General features: G+C 36.7%; 1 protein-coding gene across 1 annotated transcript; it reads right to left on the bottom strand.

Annotated features, from left to right (window-relative positions):
- Positions 1-5,067: 5,067 nt before the first annotated feature.
- LOC128216003 (E3 ubiquitin-protein ligase TRIM71-like) lies at positions 5,068-7,669 on the bottom strand. The gene is made up of 4 exons (XM_052922599.1): positions 7,446-7,669; positions 6,314-7,282; positions 5,631-5,689; positions 5,068-5,163 (listed from the first exon to the last, which is right to left on the bottom strand). Exons 2-4 carry the CDS (start codon positions 7,218-7,220, stop codon positions 5,068-5,070), a joined length of 1,062 nt encoding a protein of 353 aa, XP_052778559.1. The 5' UTR covers positions 7,221-7,282; positions 7,446-7,669.
- Positions 7,670-23,969: the final 16,300 nt, after the last annotated feature.

Below are 23,969 nucleotides of genomic sequence, written 5' to 3'. Positions count from 1 at the left end.
AAAGAGTGTTTCGTGATAATGCTTTGTTTGTTTTGTCCTTTGTTATTATCAAATGATCTAAACCTTGAAAGTAGGCCTTAGATTAAATTGTCAACTTACATCGACTGTTCCTGCCTCTGCAGACAATGCCACTTGGAAAGTGGCAACTCAAAGTTTCGTGCTTAAAGCACCAATATTTCTCGCTGGAATGCCTTACAGCCAGAATATTTACGAAAAATGACAATTTTGGTATTAGTTGAAAGGTTTAGATGTCAATAATAAGAAAATGGACATTTTGCACTATTTTGTGTCTATATCATTATAGAATGCACACTTTGAGGTCTACCTTTTTTCGTGAAAAATGTCACCGGCATGGGTCTCAGGATTGTGAATTTAAGGCGAGATGTGTGTTGTTTCTTTACAAGTTATTATTACATTTTCAAATCTAAAATGGGACAAATAAGAATCATTCTTACTCCCAGGTGTAGTGGCCAATCAGAGCTCAGTATTGATAAACCAGCCTCTGTGTATGATAAGCCCGCCTCTGGCTAACAGTTGCATGTATGTTTATAGTTCAGTTATTGATTAGATTCTAGGTCGTGTGCGTATCTGTATGAATGCAATTAGGCTATATTAAACCATCCCGTTTTCGGTCTGTTATATACATTACACTAACAACATTACACCAGGTCTAAAGGAACATACGACATTTTACTTGTTATCAAGTAGTATCTTGTCAATCGCCCGGAAACATTTAAAGCCTGTATTAAACATTTATACATGTAATACGTAATATCAAAAGTGACCTCTACGAAAAAAGTTGTTGTATCCGTAAACTCGTGTTAACCCTTAGTACACTTCTAAAACGTTTGTGGAAGTTAAGCAATTCATTGCTAATAAGCCCAAACTAACCGGGCGACATCACACGTAAACATACATACGGACGCACGCAAAGACGATTGAAACGATATAAGATATTTATACAAGAATCAAAACTCGCGCCACTTTTGATTAAAACGAGATATTCAAAATGGCGTACAATATGTATAATATTTATGCAAATATGTACATAATCACATTCTTAGTTTCAAAATCAATAATAGCTTTGATTGTATAATTATATTGTTTAATTACAGGTCAAAATTATTAAAAATTGAGTCATTCAAAATGTACTATAAAATTTCTGATGGACTTCTACATTCGCTTTATTGATTGGTCAGAATTGATCTTAATCATACTGTGTTGAATAAAAATCAACTTTTGATATTCAAACAGTATTTGGACTAGATAAAATCAAAATGGCGTCCAAGATGGCCATCACATTGTGAAAAGAAGACCAATGTCTTCTGATTTGTGGATTGGTGTTTAGTCAGAAAAGATTTTTTTAAATTGAACAGGAATACTTATATGTAATTCTAAGGCATTGCTGACCATACTAAGTTCAAAATGGCTACCAAGATGTGTTTTCTATGATAAAAGTCTTAATTTTAGACTGGAGAACATGGCCCCAATTACTGGCAATTATCCCAGGACGGAAATGCGATTCTGAGCGACATGTTCATAACCAAAGCTTAGGAATTAATGATGAATCCGGAAAATATCTCCCCAAATGTATATATATATATATATATATATATATATATATATATATATATATATATATATATATATATATATATATATATATATATATATATATATATATATATTTGTAGAAACACTTAGGACTGCTCAATTACGGGAATACAAATACTGGCATTGCAATTCGACGGAACAAGAACAAAAACGCTATATGTACGACTAAAGATGCCTATCAATTGCCACAAAGACTACCGGGTTGCGTTATTAATGCCCGGAAATTGTGCTACAATTTAAAAATCACGGGAATTTCTTTTTGACGGTATCTGTGTAACTCTAAAGGAATCGTGCAAAGTCCTTATCAGGGATGGCCCCAAATATTTTGAAAGTTTGAATACGTGTCACTATTTATTTCAAACTGAAAAGCAGTCCTTAAGCTCGAGCGTAGCCTGATCTCACCCGTTGTCTTCCGTAGAAAGTCGTGAATTCTCATAATACAGTATTACTACTTCCATATGTACTACTTGTTTTGATACGTATTAATTGGATATTTTGGCGGCTCTTTTGAACCCCCTTTGGAACGTGATTTTGTACAAAATGCTTTAAAAATACTTTAAAGTATATAATTAATAAAAACATAACATTTAGATGATTTCATACAAGCCATTAATGCAAATGGAGAAGTCCATTAGGAATTCATCAACTTCGACCTTTCGGCTGCAGTGTTAGCTACAATTATGAATACATGTGACCTGATATACTTACTTAATAGATAATTACACATTTTCGTCACTGTTATACTAGATATGGAATGATTTCTAATGATGACAACTCATACTCAGAAGTGTATAACTATTGTACATTTCAACCGAATGGCCACCTTCGCCACCATATTTTCCATTGGCGCAGTTATCAACCAATGCTCATAATCAATAACAACGTGTACTTCAAAATGCTTTTGTTTTGTTTATGAACCTGTTTCAGAAAATGCACTCATTTTTAAAAAAAATGCAGTATTAGATTTGCGAGCAGGAAATTTGAAAAGTAAAAATTTTGAAACATCGAATTAGTTGTATGACTTAAAGTGACACTATTATTGAAAATCAATACATACACATCTGGCCTATTCACAGACATCAATTTGGAAAATATTAATTACTGATAACAAGATTGTAACCATGTATTTTAATGCAGAAAGCACAAACAAATTAAATGATTGGTGAATGCTAAAAGATTTACTGTGGTCTACTTTAGTCTCATAAGGTAGAAATATCGTGTTTTATGCTCATTTCTTTGAAATTAAATTCGGTATCTTTAAGCTGAAGTGCAACCAAATAACGGCAACACCAAACCTTTTTCGTCTTTTCGCTTTTAATGTGAATATTTCCATTCTTCAAATATTAAAAATTGAACAAGCAAGTTCGTTGAATTGATATCCTCCGCCAGATTAGGCAAAGTAGATGACACGGATATCATGTGTTGGTGAACAAATCCATTTAATACATGATATACGGCTGCAGAGGGCTGGTTTTGGATATGACATGTGGATTTGTTTGAAACTGTTTGGAATAAAGAATAACGATTTGACGTAGTAACCTAGATTTTGACCAGCTTATAAAACATTTCACAAAGGCCACATTGGACCAGAAGTATTGCCCATACACATAAGTGTACGAATATTGTACATTTTATCTTGGTCGCCATCTTGTATGTCTCGTTTCTACCAAAGTTGGCACGAGACCATCAGTCGGATTCTTCAATGAGAGGACCAGGCTACCAACATATGCAAAACACTTTTATCTTTATCCCGCCGTGCAAAGTTCTCAACGTCCGCTACATAGATATCTGTGTGACAATTTATATTTTGCTATCAATAGGTAAGCTATGAAACACATTATTTATTAACATCAATCCCAGATAGGGATTGGCTTTAAAATCGTACATACCGAACTTGTAATTTCTATTTGATATACTTTGCTTACTTTCATGGTGGTATATATATATATATATATATATATATATATATATATATATATATATATATATATATATATATATATATATATATACATATATATATATATATCAAGATAGGGATTGGCTTTAAAATCGTACATACCGAACTTGTAATTTCTATTTGATATACTTTGCTTACTTTCATGGTGGTATATATATATATATATATATAGGTTCATGATTTAATTTACATAATTCCACATGTCTATCATGTTTTACACTGAGGTTTTGCTCTTCATAATTGAATTATGAAGAGCAAAACCTCAGTGTAAAACATGATAGACATGTGGAATTATGTAAATTAAATCATGAACCTCATTTTATCAGAACCGTTCTTTTACCACAACTTTATATAAAAAACTATTTTTAACAAACGGTCCAAAGTGATCTTAATAGGCTTCTTTACAATCATTAAAGAAGTTATCAAGAGTATGTTTACAGGGTATTCACGCCGGTACTTCATGACGAATGTAAATATGTTGTACCTCTGTTGGACAGATTTTATTATCAGCGAATACTAGTATATGCATGTAAGTGGGATAGGTTCAGAAAAAGTGCTAAAAAACGGTCATTATATTTAATCTCTGTTGTGAGCATTAGCTTTAGCATTATATTTTAGATGTTTTAAATAACAAACATTTCTCTAATGTGAATTTGATTTTATTTACAATAAGCTTGGCATGCAATATCTTAGTGAACTTTGTTTTAAGCGCAAACATCTTGTCCTACCCTACAGCGTTTTTATTTTGATACCCTAGTTACTAAAATATTGATTGCATTTGTAATACAATAATGCGGCGGGCACGGATACTCATATGATCAAGGCGCGCTTTGACTGGATATCGAATTATGTCACTTCAAATTTTTAAAGGGGTTCATGGTGAACATTATAAAAGCCATTGCAATGGATAAATCCACTTAACAATGTACAATCAACCTGCCAAACTTTGAGTCGAACGATAGCATTTATGAGGGTAGATTTTAAAATCTAACGATTCAATCACAATATTTATGCGAAAAGCTACAGAAACAAGCTCAGTAGCGAAAAGTTTAAACATAAACCCGGTTTAATGGCACTGGGCAAACGCCAAAGACATAGAACATAAAAATAAAAATTCACAAACAAGAAACATGGAAGAACAGAACAAAACTCCACTAGCAGCACAGTGCATACATACTTAGTGATACTATATATATATATATAAACTAGGTATGTTTATCAAGGTACGCCTTGGAACGGTCAGTAAAATTAGAATGGGACTAACAAGTTCAATATTGTCCTTAAAATATTGTCAAACAAATGTAAAATGCAGAAAAAAACACAGAATCAATACAACATACATAACATACATAACGTAGTTCATTGTTTCTCAAATCATTTAACTTACTAAGAGTTTACGCTCATGTCTCTGCGTATGACATCGACGCACAGATTGTGATTTAATCGTTTAGGATGCTTCCGACGAAATCGCCCACCATATATTCATTTGTCATTCATTCATTTATAAACATTGGCTCCAGGCCTTCCGCCTTAATATTTAGAACACTAAAAATAAAACTATAACCATTGCGTATCACACTGTTGATCCCCTGCAAACAACACATATTGTTAAGCAATTGTTTTTCCTTTGTCGAGACAAAGAGCAATTGTTGGACTAATATGTTCAATCTAGAGCTGTCATTGATTTACCAAATTCATCACACCATATATGAACATTTTCCCCGAAATATTGAACATCAATGAGAAAATAATGCCTTAAACGTAATAAACCGATACAGTTTTTCTCCCAACAGTCATAGTACCATCACCAAAAATACGAAAATACGAGCACTTTCTCTCAAGTAGTTAATTCAAACAACAACAAAATTCAATTTAATGGAAGCGTGAATGCGTAAAGTACTGGTGATCTCCTGCATCCAACAACTAATTGGTTGTTTCTTTTGTCATAACAAATTGCAACCGGCTGTTTAATATTCTCAATTATAACTTTGCTCTTTGATTTATCACTTATTGAGATTTTGTATACACAATTCATATTTACACAGCATATATATACATTCTTTTCATCAACAGTAACATCTGTTGGTTCTCCTCCTTCTAGGTCAATATGCCAGTCTGTATGAGGAAAAAGCTGTTTAGATTTGTTGATACCATACACAGATACAGCATTTCTCTCCAGGATAAATATCGCAGGTTCTTTAGACATTTCAAACACACGAACTTTCCGTGCTTTTTGCGTGACGCTTGAGGTGCCGACTATTTTGCCGTCTGACATTACTCTGATTTCTATATTATCAACGCTTTCTCGGTCACAGAAAACAAGTGTCTGATACCCCAGGGGAGAGACATTAATTGGATTAAGTCTTGTAGCGAACCCACGATCAATGGTAACGTTTCCTTTGTTAACGGCATAATACATCAATCGCTTGCTACCGCTGGGGCCTTGGAAACAAACACAAATGTAACGTTTAGATTTGTCCGTTGTTGGCTGAACGCAAAAATTAACCGGTTTCTCATGAAATAGGAAACAAAAGACACTGCCAAGTCCTGAATTTAAAACAACAAGTCGTTTGTTGACATCATCAAGGACTAATATACTTCCATCTGGTAAACAATCTAATGAAGCAATAGTACAACTCTGAGAAACCAATGGATTTAAATCCACACATCTGCCACTCAAAATTGCATTGTGGTCAAAAGTGAACTTTGTAACATGTGGAACACCAGAACGAAATGTACCTTTTTCTAGACGTTCTTTATTCTTATCATCAACGACTTCTTCACTCGAACAACTTGCGATTTCTTGTTCACATAAAACTGTCATCTCTTCGGCGTCTAATTCATGTATTTGACCTAAGTCGCTCAACTTTTCTAGATTCGGATCCGGCAAAACCTTGTAGAGTATAGACTGTTTCCTTTGAAAACTTTGTACTTGACTTTCTATTTCCTTCAAATTGTTTTCAGTCCGTCTGAATACTGCCTCTTGCTCGTTCGCGTTCCCATATTTCTGTGTATCGTTGACAAGTTTTATTTTCTCGCTTAGCTCATTTTGTAAAGACTTTACCGCGTCAACATCTCCTTCGTTGCTCGACACTTGGCCACCGATCTTACTACAAATGTTTTCTTTCAATTTGTCATTCAGAGTATCTATGCGTTCTTTCATACCCGCAGCATGCTTATCACAAAATCTTTCTAGATTAACTAAATTTTCCTTCAGCATTTGCTTCATTCTTAGACGGGCATCTCCAACTTCCTGTATCTCTTTTTGCAATCGTTTCGTTTGTTGGGCCACACTTTGCAACTGTTTTTCAGTTCTTTCAACAGTCAATTCATCAATAGTTTGACACTGTCGGTGAGCTTTCGCGAAACAGGAAACGCATATTAATTCATCATGAGTTGAACATTTGTATTCAACAGTCCTGTCTGGATGTACTTTGCATTTAGTCATCGTCTTCATCGAGGCGAAGGTACTCACATCAGAAGGCATATCTTCATCTTTAAGGATAGTATGGGTTCTGGTTATCTTATTTTTTCTATGATCTCGACTACATGCAGAACATAGATATTCCACACAATCAAGGCAAAACCCAGTTGCTTTCTCTTCTGTTTCATCGAAACGGCACGGGTCACAAAGCTTGCTCTCCATGCTAAAATAAACTCTTAACAGTTTTTTTTTCCAGCACAGTCAATGATTCTTATCCTTATAATCTGAAAAATAATGAAAAATTTAATACATTGAATAGACGCCTAGAAATATACAATTGTTCTACGATACTATCATTTTTGTCATTATAGAATTCCTTAAATATAGAAATAAGACATCAATTCTTTCTATTTTCAAGCGTCAATTAAAAGATAAATTTAAACAAACCTCCGTCCCATCGTGTTATCTTTGTGGAGAACACAGTTCCTCGGTATATCATGCGCAACTTTAAAACTTTAGCAGTGACCTAAATTCCGACTTTTTTGATAACCACCATCGAGACTCTCCACTCTGTATCAATTGCAATGTAGATGAAGATGTTAAACATTTCTTTTTTCGCCGACCAGCCATTAAATCTTTTCAGATATACTCGAAAAATCCAACCGCTTAGTACAAAAAAAATGATATTTGGTTTTAACAACCTTTCAGAGGAGGAAAACTTCCTGATCTTTAGTAAAGTTCAACGTTTTATTAAGATTTCCCAACGTTTTATCTAATAAACAATCGGTATCAGGAGTTCATCTTCTCTCGATCTCTCTTTCTCTCACACGCCTTTCTCTACAACTTCCGGTATAATGTTTTTTCCACTTGAACAATGCGATATCAATAATCCATCTGACTGTTTTTTGTTATAAAACACTTTGTCTTGGAATAGTGTTCGGCGTTTCGAGAGAGGGCAGTAACCGATGTTGGCAAAACTCGTGGCCCAATCCCTTTGATGGCTTGATTTAAAAATGTCGGTTTAAATATTGTGTTAAACTTTACATTGATATTCTCATTGTCGAATGTGTTCTCATGCAACAAAATAGTATCAGTTTATCCGTTTATTAACACATATTCTCTTCACTGGCTTAATTAATGTCTGGCATCGACGCTTAATCCACATGCTTAAAATGTTCGGTATCTTATCACCGTTTTAGTATTACAAAAATAAAATTCAATCAATATTGTTCACATTGTAACTTCGTGCAGATAAATAAAGCTAGCGATAACCCTGAACCTTTACAGAATTGGGAGCACGTCTTCAGATTGTCTGTGTATCGTATCGGGTCCGGTGTTATCTGATGTATTTTGCTTGTCATGCTTTTAACGCTTTCCAAATGTACATCAATACTGTGCTACTAAATTGATTTTTTAAAACAAAAACCCGTGTCAGATTATATTTATTGTTGTATGGCTTTTGGTTGCCAAAGTGAGATGAAAACTTTTTTACTGCGGCAATTATCAACCCAAATCACGATCAACAACGTTTTATCCCTTATAATACATATATTTTATCATTTGACTCAAGATTAAAATAATAAATGCATAGTACTGTTTTGCATGTTTATGGCACTCAGGTATCTAATAAAGCACCAATAAGGTATTGATAAACCAGTTTGACAGGATTATTTTGAAACGCATACCAGTTCACTCCTTTTTGCCGACTTTTTCTTATAATAGAAACATTACCATTTGTAACTATTTTGCTTGAATACAAAGTGTTGTCTTATCCACAATATAACATGTACTCTTTATAAATATCATACGATTCGGAGTACTTTAGACTTTATCAGATGTTAATTTCTGGTTTAAGTGTAAAACGCGGATACCGAAAGCACTATAACTGAACATGTCACATAAGTGAGAACTATATCTAGTAATATATATAATATGCATTCACGAACATTATATGTTTACTTATATATGGTAATTTCTATATAAGATGAAGATGCATCTATGTTTGTGTTATATAGAATCTGAAAGGGAGATCACCCTGAAGCACTCGATACAATCAGCAGTCTCGGTTTGATCGGGACTGTTCATTGACAACAATGGTAAATGCTTTATTGTCAACATTCCCTTCTACCGGTTGTTTCTGTATTCTTAGTTCGCGCATCACTAACATAAATAAGACATAGCAGTAAATGATATCGAAGAAACAAGAAATAAATTCGCTGTGGACGGAGTTCTTATACGTTAAGTTCATGGACGACTTTTTTGTGATAATGCCTTGATTGTTTTGTCAATTTGATGACCTGAACCAGCGTCGTTAAATCAAACATATCTTTACTTAAATCTACGGGCCCTGTTTTTGCCATTTCATTTAATTAAATTAATTTGCAATAAATAAGACTACATTCATTCACTACGATATGTATGTTCCCAAACAGATGAAAGTGATTTGGCATCGCTATATTGGTCAGTCATGTAGAAATGTATCGTGTGCAATCAGTTCCTGCACATTCAATTGGAATATATTTTCAGAAAGATAAAGACAAAGACATGATTAAGAAATTTAAAAGAGATAGAAACCGTTAATTTCGAATAAAAAGTAAGGTTATTTAACCCGTAATACTTGAATAGAATATATTTTGCATGTATTATTCAAAACAAGTGGAAGTAATATCACCTTTATGTATGAAGAAATATACGCCATTTAACTTTAATATCTTGTCAACAGTTGTTGTATTGAAACATTTATAGTTTCTTGTATCAAATGTTACCATGATGAAAAAAAGTAATTATTGTTACCTGTAACTATAATTTGTTGCCTTAAGTACATTGTGTTTTACTATAACCTAAGGGAGATGAATTCAAAAAATTCAAAATTGTTCAATGAGTTGTAACACCCCTTGTATTATGAAGATAACATTATTACTACTATTACATTACAAAAAAAGGAAATTTAGACCTACTCATATATTTTATAAGTTACGATACACCATTGGATTCTATTTTCGACAAACCTTTTCACAAAACGGCCGTCTGACGGAGCACTATCAAAACATTATTTTGGAAACAGGTTTGTCGACATGTTTGATGAAACTTATCACCTTATCAAACTCCGGTAATAAAACGAAGGTGGGGCTTTTTAAGCGGCATAGACTGCCCTTTGTTTCATTTAAAATGGTGAAGTTGAAGAAAAATTATCTGTGATTTAAGTCTTCATTTAAAGCAAAATGTTGCCTTCTGACGTAGCATATTTGACGTAATTTATCACGTGGTATACACACACTGTGATAGATTGTGACCATGTTTGGCGATGTTGTGCGTACATTTGCAACAGTCAGAGAGAGTACACATATTCAATTCTGAAAATTTGTCAAAGGCCATAACCCTGGAGTGACTGGGACGTTCCTACTAGTTAACGAAATTGCCCCACATATTGTGCTCATGAACATGGGATCGTAGTTCAGTGATTGATGGAGTACTTATGTCATAGCGATGACGTCTTTAATGGACGCCGCTTGATCCAATGATGTGTATATGACATATAATATTGTAACAAACGCAAAAATATGCAATTTTGTATCAGCAACACAAAATGCAATAGATGAACAACTGATTGTTAAAACATATTAACAAAGACCATGCATTGATGCTAACTCAATATATGAAAAAATCGATCCTTTAGCTTTGGCAGTTATTTCTATGATAATGTCCCACATTGATATTTGCATATGGAATACATCGTTAATGCAGAATGGATTTTAACGTTACACTCGCTATTCTTTCTTATCATTTGTTTAATGTGTTCTGTCCAAATTTGAAAAGTTCACCTTTACAATTGGCGTGCACAAGCACTCATTTCACTGGCAGAATAAATATAGTTGGGACGTACAGTAAAACCATATGACTATAATAATGCATAGGTTTGACAGATAAGAATGATATAGGCTCTTGTTTTGTTTTTCCTAATTTGAACACATTTTTGTTTACATTAGTTTGTGATTATTTGAAAGAGATTGGAACTGCCCTTGTGAATTAAAAAAGGTTGCAGACATTGGGCAAGAACAAAATGACATGTTCAATGTTCTGTTTTGAAAACTTGGCTCGGATATCTTAAACAACACATTGATTTGATTAAAAGGATTCTCAAATACGTAATTTGCATAACTCCCAACTGATTGAATATGAAGTAATATGACTATTATCGGAATTGTCTTGACATACACATATTGCGTTGAATTGGTAATGATGCGACATAATATTATTAAAGCAATTCAAGAGAAATAACCATGAAAGCGACTTTGTTAGTTATCTAACATGGCCGAGATATTCTGCCCATACACGTTTGATGATGGTAAATAAATGTTACTCCAGTTCATTTCAGGAAGACATAAAGTGTTTCTTTTGTAGAAAAAAGGGCCATAACTATGATGTAACAGGGGTGGCATGGCTCGTTATCGAACTAGGACGATGTATTTTCCAATACATATATTGACCAAGTTTGGTTATGATCGAACAAGATATTTTTGAATGAGAGGGCAGCCAACATAAAGTGTGTGTATTTTAATGAATCGAGGGCGACATGACTGGTTATCGAACTGGGTTTTTTTTCTATTCCACATGCCCATATTGTCCAAGATCGTTGGTAATCAGGTCAGAGGCGCCTCAAGTAGAGCGCGAACAACATACGTGTCTGTAATTTAAGCAATTAAAGGGACACAACTATTGATTAACAGGATTAAGATGTATGGCTGTTTAACTTAGATTAGATTTTTTAATGCACATATTTCCCTAGTTACGCGATGATCGAAGTTAAAACGTGGACAACATAAATAAACGTAATACCCAGTTGACTGAACGCACCTATGCACTTACGCACTCACTCGTGCATACACGCATGCAAGCACGCGCGTACGTTCGCACGTACTTACTCTTCCGATAACCATAAATACATGTACTGATTTTAAATAACAGTAATATACTAATATACATACCAACATTTTTCTCATACGATTATGGGCATGGGATGTGTAAGAGGTGGTTGTAAGACAACATTGCCACCGGCAAATTTGGTTTGCAAACTTGCATACCTTTTTTCAATCTACATCATTCGGTTGTTGATACCCTATGTTGATTTATATTGTAATGGCGAGTAAACTCATCTATTGCTAATAAAGAAATGTCATGTGCAAATAAAATTCTTTTATGTACATATTCAGACAGAACAAGCAATATGTTTTCTGAATAGCGAATTCTGGCAATTCAAATATTGTAAGGGATAAATAGTGAAGAAATATTATAAAAGCCACACCAGTGCCAATAATTTACCATCCAGCAATGTGAGTCGTATCGTAGGATTTATTAGAACGAGACGACAAGTTTTATTTACTCTTTTATTATTCAATTACAGAGTGTGGCTGATACGTTCCACACGTCTATCATAGTTATAATTATTGTCAAAAGCATATTAAATACAGTTTAGCTTCTGCCTTTAAATCCAAATATCTAACAAATTGCTATTTAATCGAAACTAAACAAACATATAAAATACACAACCAATTATGTGTACTGCATTGCAACATGTTTAGCTCACACTAAAGCTTTAAAGATAAAGAGAAGGACTGATAGATAGTGGCAAAGCCAAGGTTTAGTAGGTTGTGGGTTAAATCCCGCCCGCGACATACCATAAGAAGTTCAAATATTTCATACAAGTAGCATCCTTTCCTGATGCTCGGCATTAAGAGGGTAGTTTTGGTATACTTGTTGGGACAATTGAGAGGTTTATACGCGCATCAACTTATATATGGTGAATTGTACTTCCTGTCTTGTTTTTAACGTTTATTCACACTCTGTTTAAAATTTGATATTCCCATATCCTTAATAATTATTAAATACAGCACACACTGTGAAATCGGTAGGTTTAAAGTCGTCAAAACATTCCTTTTAAGAAATATCTGTTGAGATTCGTCGATGCCATAAACAGTTTATCTTTCAAAGAAATATCTTATAAGTTATCTAGTTATTTCAAATAGACGAAACTGTTTTGTCTTCTTATGATTTCGATATAACCAGCAGTATATGATTCGTTTGCTTTCTATTGTAGTAAACTCACATATCAACTTTCAATTCGAAGAAAGTGTAAATGCGTGAAGTATTGGCGATCCCCTGCATCCTACAAATAATCGATTGCTTCTTTTGTCATAACAAAGAGCAACAGGCTGTTCAATGTTTTCAATAATAACTTTGCTCTTGCACATATCACTCAGTGATAGTTTATGCACACAATGAATATTTCCGTAACATACATAACCAAACTGTTTAATAACGGTTAAATCAGTTGGTTCTCCGTCTTCTATGTTGATCGAACATGTGCGTGAAGTTAGCACCGTAGCACCGTATCACCATATCACCGCGGTGATGCGGTGCTAGCACCGTATCTCCATATATTGTCAGATCAGTATACTAGTAGTATTAAGAGTCTCTTATTCCTGGATATGATACATATAACACTGTGGGGGCAAGACCTAACCATAGGTAAAAGTTGAATGTGAATAACCTAGGATTTTAGGCCGGCAATGCCGTATTTGAATATAGGCACATAATGGCTATTTGCCACATAGTCAGTAAAAAAACACGCCGAAACGTTGGTTTATAATTAAAAGTAAAGTATACGTGTTATTTTTTGTGTTACTCAATTAACCACATAGTCAGTAACTCATATACAGGGGAAACCTTAAAATCAGCGATGGGACCATAGCGATCAATGTCACCGTGTGGCCAAAACATGGCCATGGGTGATAGAACATGTTAATTTCCTAGGAATTCAGGCTGAATAAGCGGAATAAGGAGATGACATAGGTTCCAAATGACTATTTATCGCATAAAATGGTATAACTATGGTGCGGAAACCTCAAAATGAGCATATAGACCATAACGACCTATGTCATCGTGTAGCCGAGGACTAGGCCTAGGTAAGAGTATTTGTGAATAACCTAGGATTTTAGACAGGCTTTGCGGTAGAGGAACATAGAATAGACCCCCAATGTCTATTTGCCGCATATTCATTAACTGGTTATGACCGGACACTTTAAAACAAGCAAGGGGACCATATCGACATATGTCACCATGTAGCCGAGACCTAGTCCTAGTTGATAGTACATATGAATAACCTAGGATTTTAAGCAGGCTATGCGAGATACGTACATGGAAAAGGCTCCCAATGCCTATTTGCCTCTTATAAATGACATGTTATGGTGCAAAAACCATAAAACGAGAAACGTGACCAAAGCGACCTATGTCACCATGTAGCAGAGACCTAGTCCTAGGTGATAGTACATATGACTAACCTAGGATTTTATGCAGGCTATGCGAGATAGGGACTTAGAAAAGGCTCCCAATGTATATTTTCCTCATATCCATTACATGTTATGGTGCAAAAACCTTCAAACAAGCAAGGGGACCATAGCGCCCTATATCAGTGTGAATCTTAGACCTAGTCCTAGGTGATAGTACATATGAATTACCTAGGATTTTAGGTAGGCTATGAGTGATAGGGGCATGGAAAAGTCTCCCAATGGCTATTTCCCTCATATTCATTACATGTTATTGTGCAAACACCTTAAAACGAGCAAGGGGACAAAAGCGACCTATGTCAGCTTGTTACTTAGATCTTTTTCTAGGTGGTAGTACATATGAATTATCTAGGATTTTAGGCAAGCTATGCAATATAGGGACATGGAAAAGGCTCCAAATGCCTATTTTTACCTCATATTCATTAAATGTTATGGTGCAGAAACCTAAGAACGAGCAAGGGGACCATAGCGACCTATGCCAGTTCGTTGCTTAGACCTAGTCCTAGATGATAGTACATATGAATTACCTAGGATTTTAGGCAGGCTATGTGAGATAGGGACATAAAAAATGCCCCCAATGCCAATTTGCCTCACATTTATTACATGGTATGGTGCAGAAACCTTTAAATAATTAAGGGGACCATACGTCACCATAGCGACCTTTGTCAGCTCGTTGCTTAGACCAAGTCCTAGGTGATAGTACATATGAATTACCTAGGGTTTTAGGCAGGCTATGCGATTTAGGGACATGGAAAAGGCTCCCAATACCTATTTGCCTCTTATTATTACATGTTATGGTGCATTAACCTTCAAACGAGCAAGGGGACCATAGCGAACTATGTCAGCGTGTGGCTTAGACCTAGTCCTAGGTGATAGTTCATATGAATTACCTAGGATTTTAGGCAGGCTATACGAGATAGGGACATGGAAACGGCTTTCAATCCCTTTTTGCCTCATATTCATTACATGTTATGGTGCAGAAACCTTAAAACGAGCAAGGGGACCACAGCGACCTATGTTAGTGTGTAGCTTAGACCTAATTCTAGGTGATAGAACAAAAGAATTACCTAGAATTTTAGGTAGGCTATGAGTGATAGGGGCATGGAAAAGGCTCCCAATGCCTATTTTCCTCATATTCATTGCATGTTATTGTGCAAAAACCTTAAAACGAGCAAGGGGACCAAACCGACCTATGCCAGTTCGTTGCTTAGACCTATTCCCAGGTGATAGTACATATGAATTATATAGGATTTTAGGCAGATTGTGCGATAAAGTGACATGGAAAAGGCTCCAAATGCCTATTTTTACCTCATATTCATTAAATGTTATTACATGGTATGGTGCAGAAACCATTAAATAATTAAGAGGAAGGGGACCATAGCGACCTATGTCAGCTCGTTGCTTAGACCTAGTCCTAGGTGATAGTACATATGAATTACCTAGGATTTTAGGCAGGCTATGCGATATAGGGACATGGAAAAGGCTCCTAATGCCTATTTGCCTACTCTTATTACAAGTTATGGTGCATTAACCTTAAAACGAGCAGCGACCTATGTTAGCGTGTAGCATAGACCTAATCCTAGGTGATAGAATATATGAATTACCTAGGAATTAAGAAAGGCTTTGCGAGAAAGGGACATGGAAAAGGCTCCAAATGACTGTTTTTACCTCATATTCAATAAATGTTATGGTGCAGAAACCTTCAAACGAGCAAGGGGACCATAGCAACCTATGTAAGCGTGTAGCTTAGACCTAATCCTAGAGCAACGGGACCATAGCGAACTATGTCAGTGTGTGACTTAGATCTAGTCCTAGGTGATAGTACATATGAATTACCTAGGATTATAGGCAGGCTATACGAGATAGGAACATGGAAAAGGCTCCCAATCCCTATTTGTCTCATATTCATTACATGTTATGGTGCAGAAACCTTAAAACGAGCAGCGACCTATGTTAGCGTGTAGCATAGACCTAATCCTAGGTGATAGAATATATGAATTACCTAGGAATTAAGAAAGGCTTTGCGAGAAAGGGACATGGAAAAGGCTCCAAATGACTGTTTTTACCTCATATTCAATAAATGTTATGGTGCAGAAACCTTCAAACGAGCAAGGGGACCATAGCAACCTATGTAAGCGTGTAGCTTAGACCTAATCCTAGGTGATAGTACATATGAATTACCTAGGATTTTAGGCAGGCTATGCGATATACGGACATGGAAAAGGCTCCCAATGCCAATTTGCCTCATATTATTACATGTTATGGTGCATTAACCTTAAAACGAGCATGTGGACCATAGCGAACTATGTCAGCGTGTGGCTTAGACCTAGTCCTAGGTAAATGTACATATGAATTAGTAACGATTTTAGGCAGGCTATACGAGATAGGGACATGGAAAAGGATCCCAATGCCTATTTGACTCATATTCATTACACGTTATAGTTCTGAATCCTTAAAACGAGTAAGGGGACCACAGCGACCTATGTCAGCGTGTAGCTTAGACCTAGTCCTAGGAGATAGTACATATGAATTATCTAGGATTTTAGGCAGATTGTGCGTGATAGGGACATGGGAAAGACTCAAAATGCCTATTTTTACCTCATATTCATTACATGTTATGTTGCAAAAACCTTAAACAAGCAAGGGGACCAAAGCGACCTATGTCAGCTCGTTGCTTAGACCTAGTCCTAGGTGATAGTACATATGAATTATCTAGGATTTTAGGCAGGCTATGCGATATAGGGACATGAAAAAGGCCCCTTATACCTATTTGCCTCATATTCATTACATGTTATGGTTCAAAAACCTTAAAACGAGCAAGGGGACCATAGCGGCCTATGTCAGCGTGTAGCTTAGACCTAGTCCTAGGTGATAGTATGTATAAATTACCTAGGATTTTAGGCAGATTGTGCGAGATAGGGACATGGAAAAGACTCTGAATGCCTATAATTACCCCTTATTCATTAAATGTTATGGTACAGAAACCTTAAAACGAGCACGGGGACCATTGCGACCTATGTCAGTTCGTTGTTTGAACCTAGTCCTAGATCATAGTACATACAAATTACCTAGTATATTAGGCAGGCTATGCGAGATAGGGACATGAAAAATGTTCCAAATGCCAATTTGCCTCACATTTATTACATGTTCTGGCGCAAATAATTAAGGGGATCATAGCGACCTATGTCAACTCGTTGCTTAGACCTAGCCCTAGGTGATGGTAGATATAAATTACCTAGGATTGTAGGCAGGCTATGCGATATAGGGACATGGAAAATGGCCTCTTATGCCTATTTGCCTTATTTTCATTACATGTTATGGTGAAGAAAACTTAAAACGAGCAAGGGGACCATATAGACCTATGACAGTTTGTTGCTTAGACCTAGTCCTAGGTGATAGTACATATGGATTACCTAGGATTGTAGGCAGATTGTTGTACGAGAAAGTGACATGGAAAAGGCTCCAAATGACTATTTTTACCTCATATTTATTAAATGTTATGGTGTAGAACCCATAAAAAAACAAGGGGACCATAGCGACCTATGTCAGCTCGTTGCTTGAACCTAGTCCTAGATGATAGTACATATGAATTACCTAGGATTTTAGGCAGGCTATGCGAGATAGGGACATGAAAAATGCTGCCAATGCCAATTTGCCTCACATTTATTACATGTTATTGTGCAAAAACCTTAAAACAATTAAGGGGACCAAAGTGACCTATGTCAAGATGTAGCTTAGACCTTGTCCTATGTGATAGTACATATGAATCACCTAGGATTTTAGGCAGGCTATGCGAGATATGGACATGGAAAAGGCTCGCGGTGCCTATTTTTACCTCATATTCACTAAATGTTACGGTGCAGAAACCTTTAAACGAGCAAGGAGACCATACCGACCTATGTCAGCTTGTTTCTCAGACCTAGTCCTAGGTGATAGTACATATGAATAACCTAAGATTTTTGGCAGGCTACGCGAGATAGGGACATGGAAAAGGCTCCCAATGTATAATTGTCTAATATTCATTACATGTTATGGTGCGGAAACCTTAAAACGAGCATCGGGACCATATCGACCTTTGTCATCATGCAGCCGAGACCTAGTCCTAGGTAATAGTACATATGAATAACCTAGGATTTTAGGCATGCTATGCGAGATAGGGACATGGAAAAGGCTCGCAATGCATGTTTGATTCATATTATATACATGTTTTGGTGCGGAAACCTTATAATGAGCAAGGTGACCAAAGCGACCTATGTCACCATGTAGGACAGACCTAGTACAAGATGATAGTACATATGAATTATCTAGGATTTTAGGCAGTCTGTGCGAGATAGGGACATGGATAATGCTCTCAAGGTCCATTGTCCTAATATTCATTACATGTTATTGTGCAAAAACCTTCAAACGAGCAAGGGGACCATACCGCCCTATGTCAGCGTGTAGCTTAGACCAAGACCTAGGTGATAGTACATATTAATTACCTAGCATTTTAGGTAGACTATGGGTGATAGGGACATGGAAAAGGCTCCCAATGCCTATTTCCCTCATATTCATTACATGTTATGGTGCAAAAACCTTAAAACGAGCAAAGGGACCATAGCGACCTATGGCAGGTCGTTGCTTAAACCTAGTCCTAGGTGATAGTACATATGAATTACCTAAGATTTAAGTCAGATTGTGCGAGAAAGTGATATGGAAAAGGCCCCAAATGCTTATTTTTAACTCATATTCATTAAATGTTACGGTGCAGAAACCTTAAAACGTGCAAAGGGACAATAGCGACCTATGTCAGCTCGTGGATTAAACCTAGTCCTATGTGATAGTATATATGTATTACCAGGATTTTAGGCAGGCTATGCGAGATAGGGACATGGAAAAGGCTCCAAATCCCTATTTGCCTCATATTATTACATGTTATGATGCATTAACCTTAAAACAAGCAAGGGGGCCATAGCGAACTATGTCAGCGTGTAGCCGAGACCTAGTCCTAGGTGATAGTACACATGAATTATCTAGGATTTAAGGCAGGCTATACGAGATAGGGACAAGGAAAAGGGTCCCAATCCCTATTTGCCTCATATTCATTAAATGTTATGGTGCAGAAACCTTAAAACCAGCAAGGGGACCACAGCGACCTATATCAGCGTGTATAGACCTTATCCTAGGTGAAAGTACATATGAACTACCTAGGATTTTAGGCAGGGTGTGCGAGATAAGGACATGATAAAGGCTCACGATGCCTATTTTTACCTCATATTCATTAAATGGTATGGTGCAAAAACCTTCAAACGAGCACGGGAAACCATACCGACCTATGTGAGCGTGTATCTTAAATCTAGTCCTAGGTGATAGTACATATGAATATTTAAGATTTTAGGCAGACTATGCGAGATAGGGATATGGAAAATGCTCCCAATGCCTATTTGTCTCATATTCATTGCATGTTATGGTGCGGAAACCTTAAAAGAGCATGGGGATCATATCGCCCTTTGTCATCATGTAGCCAAGACCTAGTCCTAGGTGATAGTACATATGAATAACCTAGGATTTTAGGTATGCTATGCGAGATAGGAACGTGGAAAAGGCTCCCAATGTATATTTGATTCATATTCTATACATGTTTTGGTGCAGAAACCTTAAAACAAGCAAGGGGACAATAGCGACCTATGTCACCATGTAGCAGAGACCGAGTCCTAGATGATAGTACATATGAATAACGTAAGATTTTCGGCAGGCTATGCGTGATAGGGACATGGTCAATGCTCTCAATGCCAAATTCATTAAATGTTATTGTGCAAAAACCTCAAAACGAGCTAGGGAACCAAAGCGACCTTTGTCAGCTTGTTGATTAGACCTAGTCCTAGGTGATAGTACATATGAATTACCTATAATTTTAAGCAGGCTATGCGATATAGGGACATGGAAAATGGCCCCTTATGCCTATTTGTTAAATGTTATGGTGAAAAACCTTAAAACGATCAAGTGGACCATAGCGCCCTATGACAGTTCGTTGCGTAGACCTAGCCCTAGGTGATAGTATATATAAATTACCTAGGATTTGAGGCAGGCTATGCAAGATAGGGACATGGAAAAGGCTCCCATTTTCAATTTGTCTAATATTCATTACATGTTATGGTGCAGAAACTTTAAAACGAGCAAGGGGACCATAGCGACCTATGTCAGCTTGTATCTTAGACCTAGTCCTAGGTGCTAGTATTTATGAATTACCTAGGATTTTAGGCAGATTGTGCGAGATAGAGACATGGAAAAGGCTCCCAATGCCTATTTTTACCTCATATTCATTACAGGTTATGGTGCTGAAACCTTAAAACGAGCCAGGGGACCACAGCGACGGATGTCAGCTCGTTGCTTAGACCTAATCCAATATGTTAGTACATATGAATTACACAGGATTTTAGGCAGGCTATGCGAGATTGGGACATGGAAAAGGCTCACAATGCCTATTTTACCTCATACTCATTAAAGATTATGGTGCAGAAACCTTGAAATAGACAAGGAGACCATAGCGACCTATGTCAGCGTGTATCTTAGACCTAGTCCTAGGTGATAATGCATTTAAATTAAAATGTACCTAGGATTTTAGGCAGGCTATGCGAGATGGGGTTATGGAAAAAGGGTCCCAATGCTCATTTGCTTCATATTCATTACATGTTATGATGCAGAAAACTTAAAACAAGAAACGGGACCAAAGCGACCTATGTCATTGTTTAGCAGAAACCTAATCTTAGATATGAATAACCTAGGATTTTAGGCAGGGTATGTGGGATGGTGACGCGGAAAAGGCTCCCAATGTCTATTTGACTCATATTCATTATATGCTATTGTTCAGAAACCTTAAAACGAGAAACGGGACCATATCGACCTATTTCACCTTATAGACGAGACCTAGTCGTAGGTGATAGAATATATGAGTAACCTATTATTTTAGGCAGACTATGCGTGATAGGGACATGGAAAAGGCTCCATATTCCTATTTGCGGCAGAGTTATTAACTGGTAATGGCGAGGAAAAATTAAAACGATCAAGGGTACCATATCGACCTGTGCCATAATGTAGTCGAGACCTAGTCCTAGGACATAGTGCATATGAATAACCTAGGATATTAGGCATGCTATGCGAGTTGGGGACTAGGAAAATGCTCCCAATGGCTTTTGACCTATATTCATTACATATTATGGTGCAGAAAACTTAAAACAAACGAGAAACGGGACCAAAGCGACCTATGTCATCGTTTAGCCGAAACCTAGTCTTAGGTGATATAACAGGATTTTAGGCCGGCTATGTGTGATGGGGACATGGAAAAGGCTCCCAATGTCTATTTGACACATATTCGTTACATGTTATGGTTCAGAAACCTTAAAACGACAAACGGGACCATAGCAACCTATGTCACCTTATAGACGAGATCTTGTCCTATGTGATACTTCATATGAATAACCTCGTATTGTAGGCATGCTATGCGAGATAGAGACATGGGAAATGCTCCCAATGCCTATTTGCCACATATTCATTACAAGTTATGGTGCGGAAACATTACAACGAGCAAGTGGACCATAACGACCTATGTCAGCGTGTAGCTAAGACCTAGTCCTAGGCAGGCTATGCAGGAAAGGGACATGGAAAGGCTACCAATGTCTATTTCCCTCATAATCTGGCATTGCGCGGAAACCTTAAAACGAGTAAGGGGACATAGTGACTTACGTTACTAAGTATACTTGACCTTTCCCAGATGATGGTTTATGTGAATATATAGGCAGGTTATGCAGGATAGGGAAATGAAAATGACTCCCAATTCCTATTTACCCAATATACAACTAAAACGGTGCGAAACCCTTAACACGAGCAAGCGCACGAAGGGACCTATGGCACTTTGTAGCCCAGTCCTCGCTTTAAGTGATAACATCGCTGAATTACCAAGAATTTTAGGCAGGCTTCGAGGGAAAGGGGCATGAAATAAGCTCCAAATGCCTTCATTGCATTAATAACAAACAGCGAAAACATGAACACGAACACATATACCATAGCGTCCCAAATCGCGACCTGGCCATACACGGTGAGTGAACATATGAATATCATAGGAATTTATGCAGGCTATGCGGGATAGGGACATGAAATTTGCTCCTAATGGATATTTAGTTATGTATTTATATTCTGGCAGGTTATGGTGCGGAAACCTTACAACACTCAAAGAGATCATAGCGACCTTAGTCACTGTGTAGCCGAGACTTTACCCTAGATGATTCCATATGTGAATTAGTTAGGATTTAAGGCAGATTTTGCGGGAAAGGGGCATTTAAAAGAATCCCAAGTACTATTTAGCCAATATACAACTTTTATGGTGCGATAACATTACAATGAGTAGTAACCTATGACACTTTGTAGCCAATATTTGGCTTGAAGTGATGGTATATGGATCAACCTAGGCAACTTATGCTAGGCTAGATAGGGACATGAAAACTACTTCCAATGCCTACCTGGCATTACTAACATGTTATGGTGCGGAAACCTTTAAACGAGAAAGGAGACCATAGCGACCTATGTCACCGTTTAGCCGAGACCTGGCCATACTCGGTGTTGAAACATGAAAATATCCTATGCTATGCGGGATAGGGACATAAAATATGCCCATTATGCATATTAGTAATTTACCCGATATTCTTGCAGCGTTATTGTTTGTTATTGTGTGGAAACATTAAAACGTGCACTGCGACAATATGGACATATGTCACTGTTCAGCCGAGACCTTGCACCAAATGATGGCATATATTTGAATAACCTAGGATTTTAGGCAAGTTATGCAGGATAGGACATGATAAGACTCCCAATACCTAATATCCAATATACAACTGTTATGGTGCGATAACCTTAAAACAAGCAAGCGAACCATAGGGACCATTGCCACTGTATAGCCGAGACTGGTTTAAGTTTATGGCATATGTGAATCACTTAGGATTGTAGGGTGATAATGCGGGATAGGGACATGAAATAAGCTTCCAACACCTACCTGACCCACATACTTACCCTTTATGTTGCGGAATCCTTACAACGAACAAGGGTACCATATCGACCAATATCACAGTGTAACTGAGACCTGGCCCTTGGTGAGGCCTTATGTGAATAACTTCGGATTTTCGAAAGACTATTCGAGATAGGGACATACATTTGGTTCTTAATGCGTGTTTAATGTGTGTATATAAGTGTGCCTGTCATAGGCAATTAAATAAATAAATAGGTCCAGCTTTTATTTGTATTTAGAGTTACTACGGTGTTAACACCTAATTGTGTGATGGCCGTAAACGACAGTGCACTTTAGTATTTACTTAAGAAATGAATTGCAGGGTTCGAACTCCACACACTTTGACAAGCCCAATTGCGTTCATACCCCGATAATGATATCAAGCTCGCAATTAATTCCTTATATTTACACCAATAGTTCATTATTTCATTCAAGAATCGTTAAAAAAAATACTTCATTTCATTTAAGAAATCTTTTCAGTAATGCTTCCTTACACATTCTGTATGTGAATCACTTAGGATTTTAGGGTGATAATGTCGGATAGGGACATGAAATAAGCTTCCAACACCTACTTGACCCACATACTTACCC

This window comes from Mya arenaria, chromosome 14, assembly GCF_026914265.1.
Source record: "Mya arenaria isolate MELC-2E11 chromosome 14, ASM2691426v1".
NCBI classification, from domain to species: Eukaryota; Metazoa; Mollusca; class Bivalvia; order Myida; family Myidae; genus Mya; species Mya arenaria.
The sequence above is the reverse complement of the archived record's forward strand: the minus strand, read 5'-3'. Positions and strand labels throughout refer to the sequence as shown.

Excerpts from the sequence above, each read along its gene's own strand:
- LOC128216003 (XM_052922599.1), bottom strand. The coding sequence starts at position 7,220 with ATGGAGAGCAAGCTTTGTGACCCGTGCCGTTTCGATGAAACAGAAGAG. Across the intron at positions 5,690-6,313 it reads TAAAGAACGTCTAGAAAAAG|ACTGGCATATTGACCTAGAA; the intron begins GTACATTTCGTT and ends TTCCTCATACAG. Across the intron at positions 5,164-5,630 it reads TTACTGTTGATGAAAAGAAT|GGGATCAACAGTGTGATACG; the intron begins GTATATATATGC and ends TGTTGTTTGCAG.